The sequence below is a fragment of the Mixophyes fleayi genome, chromosome 4 (assembly GCF_038048845.1).
Source record: "Mixophyes fleayi isolate aMixFle1 chromosome 4, aMixFle1.hap1, whole genome shotgun sequence".
In the NCBI taxonomy this organism is placed as follows: domain Eukaryota; kingdom Metazoa; phylum Chordata; class Amphibia; order Anura; family Limnodynastidae; genus Mixophyes; species Mixophyes fleayi.
This window is the reverse complement of record NC_134405.1, coordinates 160,521,072-160,533,726: the sequence shown is the minus strand read 5'-3', so window position 1 is coordinate 160,533,726 and position 12,655 is coordinate 160,521,072. Positions and strand designations below refer to the sequence as shown.

The window sequence follows — 12,655 nt, the reverse complement described above, 5'->3', positions numbered from 1 at the left end:
CTGCTGGTCAGGAGATTGTCCTCTGAAGAGGACCGTGACATGCCAACAGCTCCACCCTCATTTTCTTTCACATCTATGGCTGCGAGGAAAAAGCTCAGTTTTCCCAAAAGAGGCACTGGCGGGGATGCTGATAACATTTGGTCCGGACTGAAGGACCTGCCAACCATTGCAGACATGTCTACTCTCGCTGCATTGGATGCTGTCACAATAGAAAAAATTGTGGATGATTACTTTGCTGACACCATCCAAGTAGACATGTCAGACAGTCCATATTGTTACTGGCAGGAAAAAAAGGCAGTTTGGAAGCCCCTGTACAAACTGGCTCTATTTTACCTGAGTTGTCCCCCCTCCAGTGTGTACTCGGAAAGAGTTTTTAGTGCAGCGGGGAACCTGGTCAGTGAGCGGCGAAGGAGGTTGCTTCCTCAGAACGTTGAAAAAATGATGTTTATAAAAATGAATAATCAATTCCTCAATGAAGTACAGCACTGCCCTCCAGATAGTACAGAGGGACCTGTGGTTGTGGAGTCCAGCGGGGACGAATTGATAATGTGTAATGAGGAGGAAGTACACACTGTAGGGGGAGAGGAATCAGAGGTTGAGGATGAGGATGACATCTTGCCTCAGTAGAGCCTGTTTAGTCTGTACAGGGAGAGATGAATAGCTTTTTTGGTGTGGGGGCCCAAACAAACCAATCATTTCAGCCAAAGTTGTTTGGTAGGCCCTGTCGCTGAAATGATTGGTTTGTTAAAGTGTGCATGTCCTATTTCAACAACATAAGGGTGGGTGTGAGGGCCCAAGGACAATTCCATCTTGGACCTTTTTTTTTTGCATTATATGACCAATCAACAGTCGTTTGCCATGTTCAAAAAGTAAAACCAAATTTAAAAAAATACAAGAAATTAAACCAAAAGTAAAATGCCGTGTCATAATTTAAAACAAGAGGTATTGACGTGCTCTAAAACTACTGTATTGTTGTTTATATTTTATAAACACTACACTTGAAAGCTTGAGTCTTTCAATAAAAAAGTAACTGTCCATTGCACGAATATTTGCAACAGGGACAATTTTAGGGTTAAGAAAGTCAACTAATAACACTTCGACCCTGTCTGTCTTTAACATACTTGATGGGATCTCAATGACGAATTGTCTGTACCATGTTTGGAGGAGGTATTGTGGCCCCGGTATCAAATTGGGTACCGGGGCCACCCCACTACGCAGTCCAGATACTTGTTTGGTGGAATTCAGACCAGTTGAGGGTGTATTTATTTTATTGTGGCCCCGGCACCAAATTTACTACCGGGGCCACTCCACTGTGCAGTCCATATTTAGGTGTATCAGATATTAAACAACGGTGACAGTTGATGCCCAATTTTTTAATTATATTGTGGCCTCGGTACCAAATTGTGTACCGGGGCCACCACACTACGCAGTCCATACCCTTTTTTGGTGGAATTCTGACACGTGGAGGGTTTTTTAATTATATTGTGGCCTCGGTACCAAATTGTGTACCGGGGCCACCACACTACGCAGTCAAGATAGATAGATGCGTATCATAGATAAAGTACATTCAGTGGTGTGGGGCAAATTGAAAAATATTCAAAATGCACTGACATTATCAAAAACAAGAGGTTGTCACACGCTAAAACTCCAACATGTATATGATGGAGAGGATGGAGGAGCAGCCGTATGTGTAGTGTAATGCAGACCTGTTGAAGGTTTTTTATATATTTTATTGTGGTGCCCAGTGCCCACTCCTCTAGGCAGTCCAGGTACATTTATTGGTGCGATTCATAAAAGTTCAGGGTTTTTAATATATTGTGGTGACCCACTCCTCTACGCAGTCCAGGTACATTTATTGGTGCGATTCATAAAAGTTCAGGGTTTTTAATATATTGTGGTGACCCACTCCTCTACGCAGTCCAGGTACATTTATTGGTGCGAATCAAACAAGTTGATGGTTTTCTTATTATATATATTGTGGTGACCCACTCCTCTACGCAGTCCAGGTACATTTATTGGTGCGATTCATAAAAGTTCAGGGTTTTTAATATATTGTGGTGAACCACTCCTCTACGCAGTCCAGGTACATTTATTGGTGCGATTCATAAAAGTTCAGGGTTTTTAATATATTGTGGTGACCCACTCCTCTACGCAGTCCAGGTACATTTATTGGTGCGAATAAAACAAGTTGATGGTTTTCTTATTATATATATTGTGGTGACCCACTCCTCTACGCAGTCCAGGTACATTTATTGGTGCGATTCATAAAAGTTCAGGGTTTTTAATATATTGTGGTGACCCACTCCTCTACGCAGTCCAGGTACATTTATTGGTGCGATTCATAAAAGTTCAGGGTTTTTAATATATTGTGGTGACCCACTCCTCTACGCAGTCCAGGTACATTTATTGGTGCGAATCATACAAGTTGATGGTTTTCTTATTATATATATTGTGGTGACCCACTCCTCTAGGCAGTCCAGGTACATTTATTGGTGCGAATCATAAAAGTTCAGGGTTTTTAATATATATTGTGGTGACCCACTCCTCTACGCAGTCCAGGTACATTTATTGGTGCGATTCATAAAAGTTCAGGGTTTTTAATATATATTGTGGTGACCCACTCCTCTACGCAGTCCAGGTACATTTATTGGTGCGAATCATAAAAGTTCAGGGTTTTTAATATATATTGTGGTGACCCACTCCTCTACGCAGTCCAGAAAGATACCTTGTTGCAACGTTTTGGACTAATAACTATATTGTGAGGTGTTCAGAATACACTGTAAATTAGTGGAAATGCTTGTTATTGAATGTTATTGAGGTTAATAATAGCCTAGGAGTGAAAATAAGCCCAAAAACTTGATTTTTAAACTTTTTATGTTTTTTTCAAAAAAAATCCGAATCCAAAACCTTAAATCCGAACCGAGACCTTTCGTCAAGTGTTTTGCGAGACAAATCCGAACCCCAAAAATAACGAAAATCCGGATCCAAAACACAAAACACGAGACCTCAAAAGTCGCCGGTGCACATCCCTATCCAAGACTCGATTCATATAATTTTGGTCCCGCCTCTTTCATGTCATTACATTGCATGGAGGGTCTAAAAAGATGCGATTCACCGTGCCCTACCCCCTTCCATCCTCACACTTCATGTCCTCTCCAAGATCTCTTGGAGGGATAAATACCAAACACAGGATACAAGTGAAATCAGTTAGCTAACAAGAATAAATACAATTATTACGCATATTATTTTGTCATGATATGAGAATCTTTAGATGTTTATTTGTGAATAATAGGTTTACTAGTAAAACAATTTGCATCTGTGAAATCAATGCCTTTTAACTTGTTTCACTACTATGTACTGTAAAACTCACTTTTTGCGTTCCCTTGTTCTGCCTGCTTTTGCTTGTAGTACACAAACACTGGGCAGCTTTGTATTAGCACTGTGATTTAATGTTTACGTATGACGTGCCACCCTCCTAAGCCTAAATCTTTACATTTGACCCTTGCACCCTAACATAGGTTTGCCAAGGTGCCCAATTGCACATTCTAGTGGGATTTACTCCTAACCCTAAATGAAGGCATCTATCTTGGCTCAATTAATAAACCTGTAGAGACATTGGGCTTGATTCATTAAGGAACTTAATTGAGAATTTGAGTAAGTTTTCTTACTTATGTTTTCTGGACAAAACCATTTTGCAGTGTAAGGGGTGTGAATTAGTTTATTATTTTGCACATAAGTTAAATACTAGCTGTTTTTTCATTTAGCACACAAATACTTGATAGCTTGTTTGTACATTGAAATTTAAAGTTGATGTGCTACATGAAAAACAGCCAGTATTTAACTTATGTGCAAAATACTAAACTAATTTACACCCCTTGCATTGCAACATGGTTTTGTCCAGAAAACTTAATCAAAAAAACTTACTCAAATTCATGCCTAAATTCATTAATGAATCAGGCCCATTAACACCAAATATAAGAAAAATATAACTTTTAGAATTTAATACAATACTGGCTATTTCATTTTAATACCTGAATAACCTTTGCATAAAAATATGTGTTTATTGATCTCTCATGTGATAGGTGTTTATGGCTGCTTATCTCCCCATCCACAGTTTCTTTCGCTAATTCCCTGGAGCAATCTGTCACCCATTACTGCTATAAAATTAAATAAGTAGACTAAAATCATCCTGTTCTTGTTTGTAAATCTATAATCTCTGTTCACACTACATGATTGAAAACAGAGATTTGTGTTGCATTGTTATTGTGATCAGATTAAAGAGGTGAAGGAAAGTCTAGATAAATACTGTTAGTGTGTTCTCTTAAAGAATGCAGTTGGGAGTTTCTATAGTATCTACAGGTCATTAAGTAGCATCCCCGGCAAATATAATCAAAGTTAATATACTAGAATTGTCTAAAGGAAAATAAATGGTTCCCTGGTTAATTTTTTTGATGACCATCCATTTATCATTTTACAAGTTTATTCCTTAAGAAAGAACATGTAATAATAGTTAATGGTTTGACAAATGTTTTGTGTGCTGCGTACACAAAAACTCCTTTTCTCTACAATCCCCCATTTGTATACAGGGCTGGATTTATCTGCCAACATCTTAAAGTTCTACAAATAGGTGAATTTCACAGCAAACATTAAAGGATTCAGACATAAATATGTGATACTAGCAAAAATGTGTTGCCTTTCATGCCATTGCCTATTTAAGACCCCATGGAGCCCAAGGCTAGATTCTGGTTTTTAGGCCACATTACCCCTTTCCGTTTGTAAAAACAAAAAAAATCTACATATATACATACTGGTTGGGTTATCCAGGCCTCTCAGTGCCCACTGGGCCCTAAGCAGGAGCCTAGGCCCTGTTGCATGCATATTTATAAACCATGAATAAGCATGTGTTTTGAGTAAGTAAAAAGGCAAGGTAAAAACTTACGCACATAGTAATTTTTGTACAAATGTGTAAACTATAAGCCAATAGTTATGTGCTCATCCCAAACTGGTTTAAGGACAGCTCTATTTCAATCTATGAAGTCTACATGATTCTGAACTATGAAAGTCTAGATTTGTGTTTAGTCATTTATACCAGTAACAGTAATGTAGTATTGATATCAGTAGCTACAATACTTCATTCATGGGGAAGTGGTGCTGCTAAGAAATAAAGATATTACCTTCTGAACAGGATGGGATGTTGCACACTTCATGGCGAACTTTTGGATTTTTTGTGAAACACCAGGGTCCTCCTTCTTCTCCTTTGGGATTCCGACAGTTGTTCTCCTTGAGGTCTTTACCTCGATAGCTCGAATGCAAAAAGCTAGTTTTAAAATAACATTACAGCAAATGTTGTAGTAAGTGTTAGTACTACCATTAATTTGAAGTACTATACTACTGTAAATACACTTTAGTACGTACAGACGAATCCCCTCTACTTTTTTTAAAAACTAATATCAGCTATGTGTCAAATACGTCAGAGGTAACTTTAGCCATAGAATCGCTCCCAGAATTAGCAATATTAATTAGCAGCTGCCTCTGCAAATATCATTAATCAACAATCTTCTTGTGACAGCTGAATGTATATTATTAGAAAAGATATTTCATTTTATATCATGTAAAACATAAGGACATACATAGAAATGCACTTTACTGTAATAAGATACTATAGAGTATGTAAACACAATGTAAACAAATCAAACGTAATACTAACTAAACATTTAGGTGTTAGAAACACAATTCTTGGGTTATTGCATATCAGATTACTATAGTAAAAGTGAAGGGCATAGAACTTAAAATACAAGTATATGTGAAAGCTACAAGAGTAGTACATTCACAAGTAAATATGAAAGACGTTTAAGAAACGTCCTAGAATTGAGGACATTTTTACATATTTCTTTGTGTAGGCTACTGAAGCGATATACAGGACTCTATAGTAACCGCTGCATTCCCTGCAATGCTGGTAGCTTCCCCAATGATTACAGAAGATAATTGCACTCAATCAACTTCTTCAGTACCTAACAAGAGCACATACAATTTAAGTATCTTCTCTTCAAGGTAAAACTATGTATACATACAAGCTACAAGATATTTTTAGCTTGTACTTTAAGTTTAGTCTTTATACATATTTATGAGTGTCCTCATCATATCCTACTAAAATCTGATCCATGGGATTTAAACTGGTATTGTAGTAATTCAGGGTAAAGAAGTGCAGGAGCCCATGAGGTCTGGCTGACCTGGCATCAAGGCAAATGGACAAGTGCAAGTTAGATAAATAAGCTAGAATCAAATTCCTCACTGATTCATTTGTTTAGCAGTTGTGCCGAACAAACAGATCCCAGCTGTTTACCTCACCTGATATCAAAGTAGCATTAAACTAAGTGTACAACACTTATAAATATATTTGACCTTGCTCAAAATATCACTATTGCGAGAACAAAGGGACGTAAGTCACTGACCAGAAAGAGGCTGACTAAATTTACGTTTCTGTTTTCCCAAGATCGGAAATGACATAGAACAGAACATTACTACAAACCAGCCTGGTAAAAGATTCTGTAGAAATTAGCCCCAAATTACAGTTTCTGCAGATGATATTCCTTTACATAAACATGGAAACCACCTTCATAAAAACAGATGTTGTGATGAAGTTGTTCTGTGAATTCCAGCCCACACATTAACAAGCAGCAAATGTTTGGGTGTTTAATTCTTTCCCATAATTGCATTGCACATCAGGCTGTACTGATTACATCACCATTTTCTTCTTGGGGTTAACAAACAAACTAGCGTGCAGCTACTTCATTTGTCAGATGACCTTTGTCAGTTCTGACTGTACAGCATGATGTGAAAGCGCTAATAATGAAAGCATGCAACATGCATTAATTCAGAGTTAATGTACAGTCAGTCTACCTTCATTGTGTATTTGCTAGCATAATTGTAAGCTCAACATGTTAACCCTTAGTAATATCTATAGTCATCAATAATTTAGTTTTGCAACAAATATACTTAATCTCTAGTTAGTATCAATATCAAATCCAAAATATTAATTCACGGGGACATTTGTGACCAGAGAACAGGTAGATATATACAGCAACAATGATTTTTAAATAGCAAGGGTCTTTTCAGGACAACAGTAGAAACAATAACACGTTTAACAAAGCTGAGTGCCACTATTAATTCTATTGTCAACTTTATTTCAAGTATACATTACCCAGTGATTAGAAAGCACAAAAGTGTGGAAGAACTTCACAGGAAACGCATTTTATGTCGGAGCTGTCCTTTTTCCAGACATGTGTCTTTCCAGCAGTGCAATCCTTAGGTTTTGCATTCAATACCCTTATTCTGTGGTATACTATTCCACATTGCATTTGTGAATTAGCATGTTGTAGAATGAATAGAGCTGGAAAATGCTGTCCCATTAATCCTGATGTATGGTGTGGATGGGGCAGGACTAGAACACTTAAAGCCAAATCCCACATAGTTACATAGAGAAGGAGGAAAATATTCTGCAGAACAGTTTGGACAATTTTGCTCATCTCCATCAGTGTCATAGTTTAATAATAGGAGAAAACATCTGCACTAAGTCTCCAGTAACTGAATGCATTAATATCCCTGCCCTGAACAGTCTGGTCAGTCTTATATTTTACTTTAAGCAGGTCTGGGCACTGGCAATTATTTTAAAAAATGATATCCTTAGGCCATCTCTCACACAGGACTGATGGGATCTTTGCACTTTGTAATCTTATGATCATAATTTGTTAGCCCCCGAGCAACTACTATTAGTTTACTTACTTGCAGTATTTCTCAATATATAGGTAAGCAGTACAACAGACTGGTGAGAATAGTTCTCCCTTCTCTAGACTTTCCAAACAGAACTATTTTCAAGCCTGGGGAAAATCCAGTTTCCAGCTCTGGAGAACTAGGTGGGTGGGAGAGGCAATGCTGCTGTTATAGAAATGTAGAAAGGAATATGGCACCATGATATCAGGTGGCGGGAGCCACCAAGGAAGGGTAGATACCGGACGAGGTTTGTACTAAGGGTTACAACCCCTTTTAAATCATATAAGAAAATTTAAAGCTTAGAAAACATATTAAACTATCCCTGTTAGCAAATGTGAATTAACATAGGAATACTTATGTACTACCAATCTAATTTCATATGTTTTTGTATTCCCATCCACCTTGCAACATAAAGTCATAAATATCAGTAATTTGAAGATTTCATTTCTTACTATTGACTCCTAGTAATTGTGAATAAATAATATGTTAAAGATTTTTTCTTGTTGATATTTTATTCTTACCTGTGTTCATGTGGGATCATTGAGTTCCATGACTGGCAGGGAAGGCCGCTCTTTGTTATATTCCTTGTTCCCTTGTAATTACTGCCTTTTCCATGAATACATTCTATTACATAATCTGTTTTTTAGAAAAAAATAATAAAACAGCACTGTTAGTAATGCCTGAGGATCAGATTTGAGAAACACTGTCCAAGTGTGTTTTATGTTGACCTCACTTATAGTCCACTGTGATCTGGTCACTTGGGCTAAGACCAGAAGCACTCATGTATGCATAAATTGTAAACAGAACACGTCACTTTACACTCAGACCAAGGGCTAGATTTACTAAGCTGCGGGTTTGAAAAAGTCGGAATGTTGCCTATAGCAACCAATCAGATTCTAGCTTTCATTTATTTAGTACTTTCTACAAAATGACAGCTAGAATCTGATTGGTTGCTATAGGCAACATCCCCACTTTTTCAAACCCGCAGCTTAGTAAATCTGGCCCCAAGTGGCAATATCATAGATAGATAGATAGATAGACAGATAGATAGATAGATAGATAGATAGATAGATAGATAGATAGATAGATAGATAGATAGATTGATCATGCATCAAATAAGTACATACTTAGGGGGAAAATTATAGAAAGCCATACATACAATACATATGGATTTCATCTTATTTCTTATTATTTCAAACAGATATAATTGTTTTATGACTTATTTGCTGAATTCTAATAAAACAGTTAAAGGAAACTTTACAGCTTTAAAAATTTGGAACTTCTAGTTATTTCCCTTTCATCTTTGCATGAAATGCACAAATATGTATTAAGCACAAGAGAGTAACTGTACAGTGTTTGGTATAGGAAGGGAAATACGTAAGATAAAACTGCTTATAATTTGCAAGTAAACATACCATTCTGTCACTGCCACCCAGTATATACATTTTACTAACTTGATGATTCCCTTAGAAACAACTCCAGGGGACTGCTCTGTCCTGCCATTTTGCCTTGAGAACAAGCAAAACAGAACCATGGGCCTGATTCATTAAGGATCTTAACTTCAGAAACTTCTTATTTCAGTCTCCTGGACAAAACCATGTTACAATGCAAGGGGTGCAAATTAGTATTCTGTTTTGCACATAAGTTAAATACTGACTGTTTTTCATGTAGCACACAAATATTTGATAGCTTATTTGTACACTGAAATTTAAAGTTGATATTTGTGTGCTACATGAAAAAACAGTCAGTATTTAACTTATGTGCAAAACAGAATACTAATTTGCACCCCTTGCATTGTAACATGGTTTTGTCCAGGAGACTTAAATAAGAAGTTTCTCAAGTTAAGATCCCTAATGAATCAGGCCCCATGAAATCTTTTTTATTTGCCATTTTAAAAAGTTGGCAGCAAAAGCATATAAGTGAGAGAACCAATCATAAGCCACAATATCTTGATTTTTGAATTTTTTTTAACTGCAGTTTCACATGGGGAACCTCTGGAAAAACAGCTGCTCCTGTTAGGGGTGTCACCAAGATAGTACAATGTATATACTGTGTGGTAGTGCAGCTCAATCCTCTTCCCTTTCTGATCAGTACAGGTAGTTTATTTTATCTAGGCTACAAATCCATGGGGCTTTGTGTGCATCAATGGCACATCCAGCCTAAGTTGACTAAAGTATTTACATCATGTAGAGCAAGGATCATTAAGGGCACTGTGAATATAACTACATGAATAGATAAAATTGCACATGCAGCCACATTAAAATACCATTTGGTGAAAAATTGCCTTTGTTTATAAAAATAAATGTTACCTTTCTTTTCAAAAAGATCAAATGCATGATCAAGTTTCTTCTTTACTCCTGTTGACAAGCTAGTAAAAGAGAACCAGTGGCATCTCTTTGTACTTTTATCAAAAGAAAACGCCCTGGAGAGAATAATGCATTTATTAACATTAAACATGGATTTCTATTTAATACTCATTTTAGCAAACCACAGTCTTTTGTGCTCCAATCAAATAGGTCGACAGCAGTAAAAGAATGTTAGACAGACTCATTACATAGTTAATTGTATAAGGGTACATTGATTTATCAAAGACCTCAGACATGTTTCATGCACCAGCATTCATCATAATGTAACACAAAATACATATTATTTATCTGTTTGCAAGCAAATTGAATAGGTCAAACATGATGCAAAAGGCCTCCATATTTCTACATATTGTACAAAGTTAAATAAAAAAAAGTTGATACATATAAAAGAAGTCATGGGAATTTCTCAATACAAGTCAAGTAACGGCCAAAAAATTATATTCTGTTTCTGCCCAAATTTTTACCATAGATTAGCCTTAAATTAACCTAGGTAAATGTCTGGGGTCTGAAACTATTACAGTAGATCAAAAGAACACTCCTTTATATGGATACAAAATATGTTGTAATATAACACTTGTTATAGTCTCAAAACATGTAAATTACATCAATATGTTATCCTTTAGTACATTATCACGTTGGGAGTTTTATAAAAGACTAGGCAAAAACATGATATACTAGACTTTTTTCCACATACACAAAATCGTAAAATTATATGGGAGATGTGGAGTTTCATACGGTAAATGTACATGAGGTTGTGCTGATATGGTCTATATAAATAGTAAGTTACATGAAACTATAACTGCTTTTTAGTAATATTAACGACAGTCAATTGCTGGAAACAACAAATATTTGTTAACATTTACCAAGTGATGAAAGTCTTTCTGCTTAAAAGTCTGGCATGGCTGAATCCAGCCCTACATATGTATAGCAGATGAACTTTTACATTAGTGCCTAATTTGCATCTCCTATGTAAATGGAAGCAGACATAGTAATGTGTCTTTCCCACACCACATATAGGTGGGTGAGCTATTCTAACAAGCTTCCTTGATACAGACAGACGGTTTACTTACTTGCAAGTAAAGGACAGTCCTTTATTACGACTACATCTCTTTGCACAGTTTTCAGTGGTATTTAAACGTTTTGTTTTCACCTCAAGTGCCTTGTTGATTCTAGTTAAAGTGGTGTCTGAAGTCTTTCTATAATCATGAAGGGTGTTGCGCTTCCTCATCTTGCCCTCTGTGGAAATGTAATCACACAAGTGGGAATGTATCAATAGACCATTGATCATTTTAATTGCTTTATCCCACCACCAGACTCCAGACCCTAGACCAAAACATTAATAATGTACAAGAATTCCCATTTAGAATAACTATATTTTCAGTATGTAGCTGGGAAGAAAAAGTGCACAAGACACTAACATTTCTTTCTAAGGCCCCCTCTGGCTTCTAGCTAAACCTGTCTGTCAAAGCATACCTGATTGACTGATACACATATGAAGAAATGCAATTAACCAAAGTAATTATTGTTTCAATTGTCACTCCAAACTCAGTGGTAATGGCCATCATATATATAAACTATACACACATAGATAGATAGATAGACAAAGCCCATCAAGTTTTGTCATTAATAAAATTGACGTTTGAAGAAAACAACTACGGAGCTACTGCATAGTAAATATACCCCCAAGATCTCTGCAGGTGTCCTGTGATATCTGGCACCAAGAAGTTAGCAGCAGATCCTTTAAGTCCTGTAAGTTGCGAGGTGGGGCCACCATGGCTCTAACTTGTTTTTTCAGTACATCCCACAGCTGCTCAATCAAAGTGAGATATTGGGAATTTGAGGGCCAAGTAAACACCTGTTCCTCAAACCATTCCTTAACATTTTTTGCAGTGTGGCAGGGCCCATTATCCTGCTGAAAGAGGCCACTGCTATCAGGAAATACCATTGCCATGAAGGGGTGTACTTGGTCTGCAACAATGTTTAGCTAGGTGGTACGTGTCAAAGTAACATCCACATGAATGCCAGGGCCCAAGGTTTCCAAGCAGAACAATGCCCAGAGCATCACATTGCCTCCATGGGCTTACCTTCTTCCTGATGTCATTTCTTTAACAGGAAAAAGAAGCACACAGACCCGGCCATTCACATGAGTTAAAATAAAATGTGATTCATCAGACCAGGCCATCGTCTTCCAATACTCCATGGTTCAGTTCTGGCTCTCACATGCCTATTGTAGGCACTTTCTACGGTATGTAGGGGTCAGCATGAGCACTCTTACTTGTCTGTGGCAACACAGCCCCATACTAAGCAAGCTGCGATGTAGTGTGTGTTTTGACACCTTTCTATCATAGCCAACATTAACTTTTTCAGCAATTTGTGCTACAATAGCTCTTCTGTGGGCTTGGATCAGGCATTCTAACCTTTTGCTCCCACGCTAATCAATGAGCCTTGAGCACCCATGACCCTTTTGTCGGCTCACCGGTTGTCCTTCCTTGGACCACTTTTGGTATGTACTAACCACT

At 37.1% G+C, this 12,655-nt stretch overlaps 1 protein-coding gene across 3 annotated transcripts in view; it reads right to left on the bottom strand.

The window, feature by feature from the left end:
- Nucleotides 1-12,655, bottom strand: part of HGF (hepatocyte growth factor) — an 83,877-nt gene that overhangs the window by 56,163 nt on the left and 15,059 nt on the right. For 2 of the 3 annotated variants that reach the window (XM_075208706.1, XM_075208708.1), the window contains exons 2-5: nt 11,207-11,372; nt 10,080-10,192; nt 8,292-8,406; nt 5,175-5,317 (exon numbers count right to left, since the gene is read on the bottom strand). In XM_075208706.1, coding sequence (XP_075064807.1) covers nt 5,175-5,317; nt 8,292-8,406; nt 10,080-10,192; nt 11,207-11,372 — 537 coding nt within the window. The remainder of the gene's footprint in view (nt 1-5,174; nt 5,318-8,291; nt 8,407-10,079; nt 10,193-11,206; nt 11,373-12,655) is intronic. The other variant, XM_075208707.1, reaches the window with a different exon arrangement.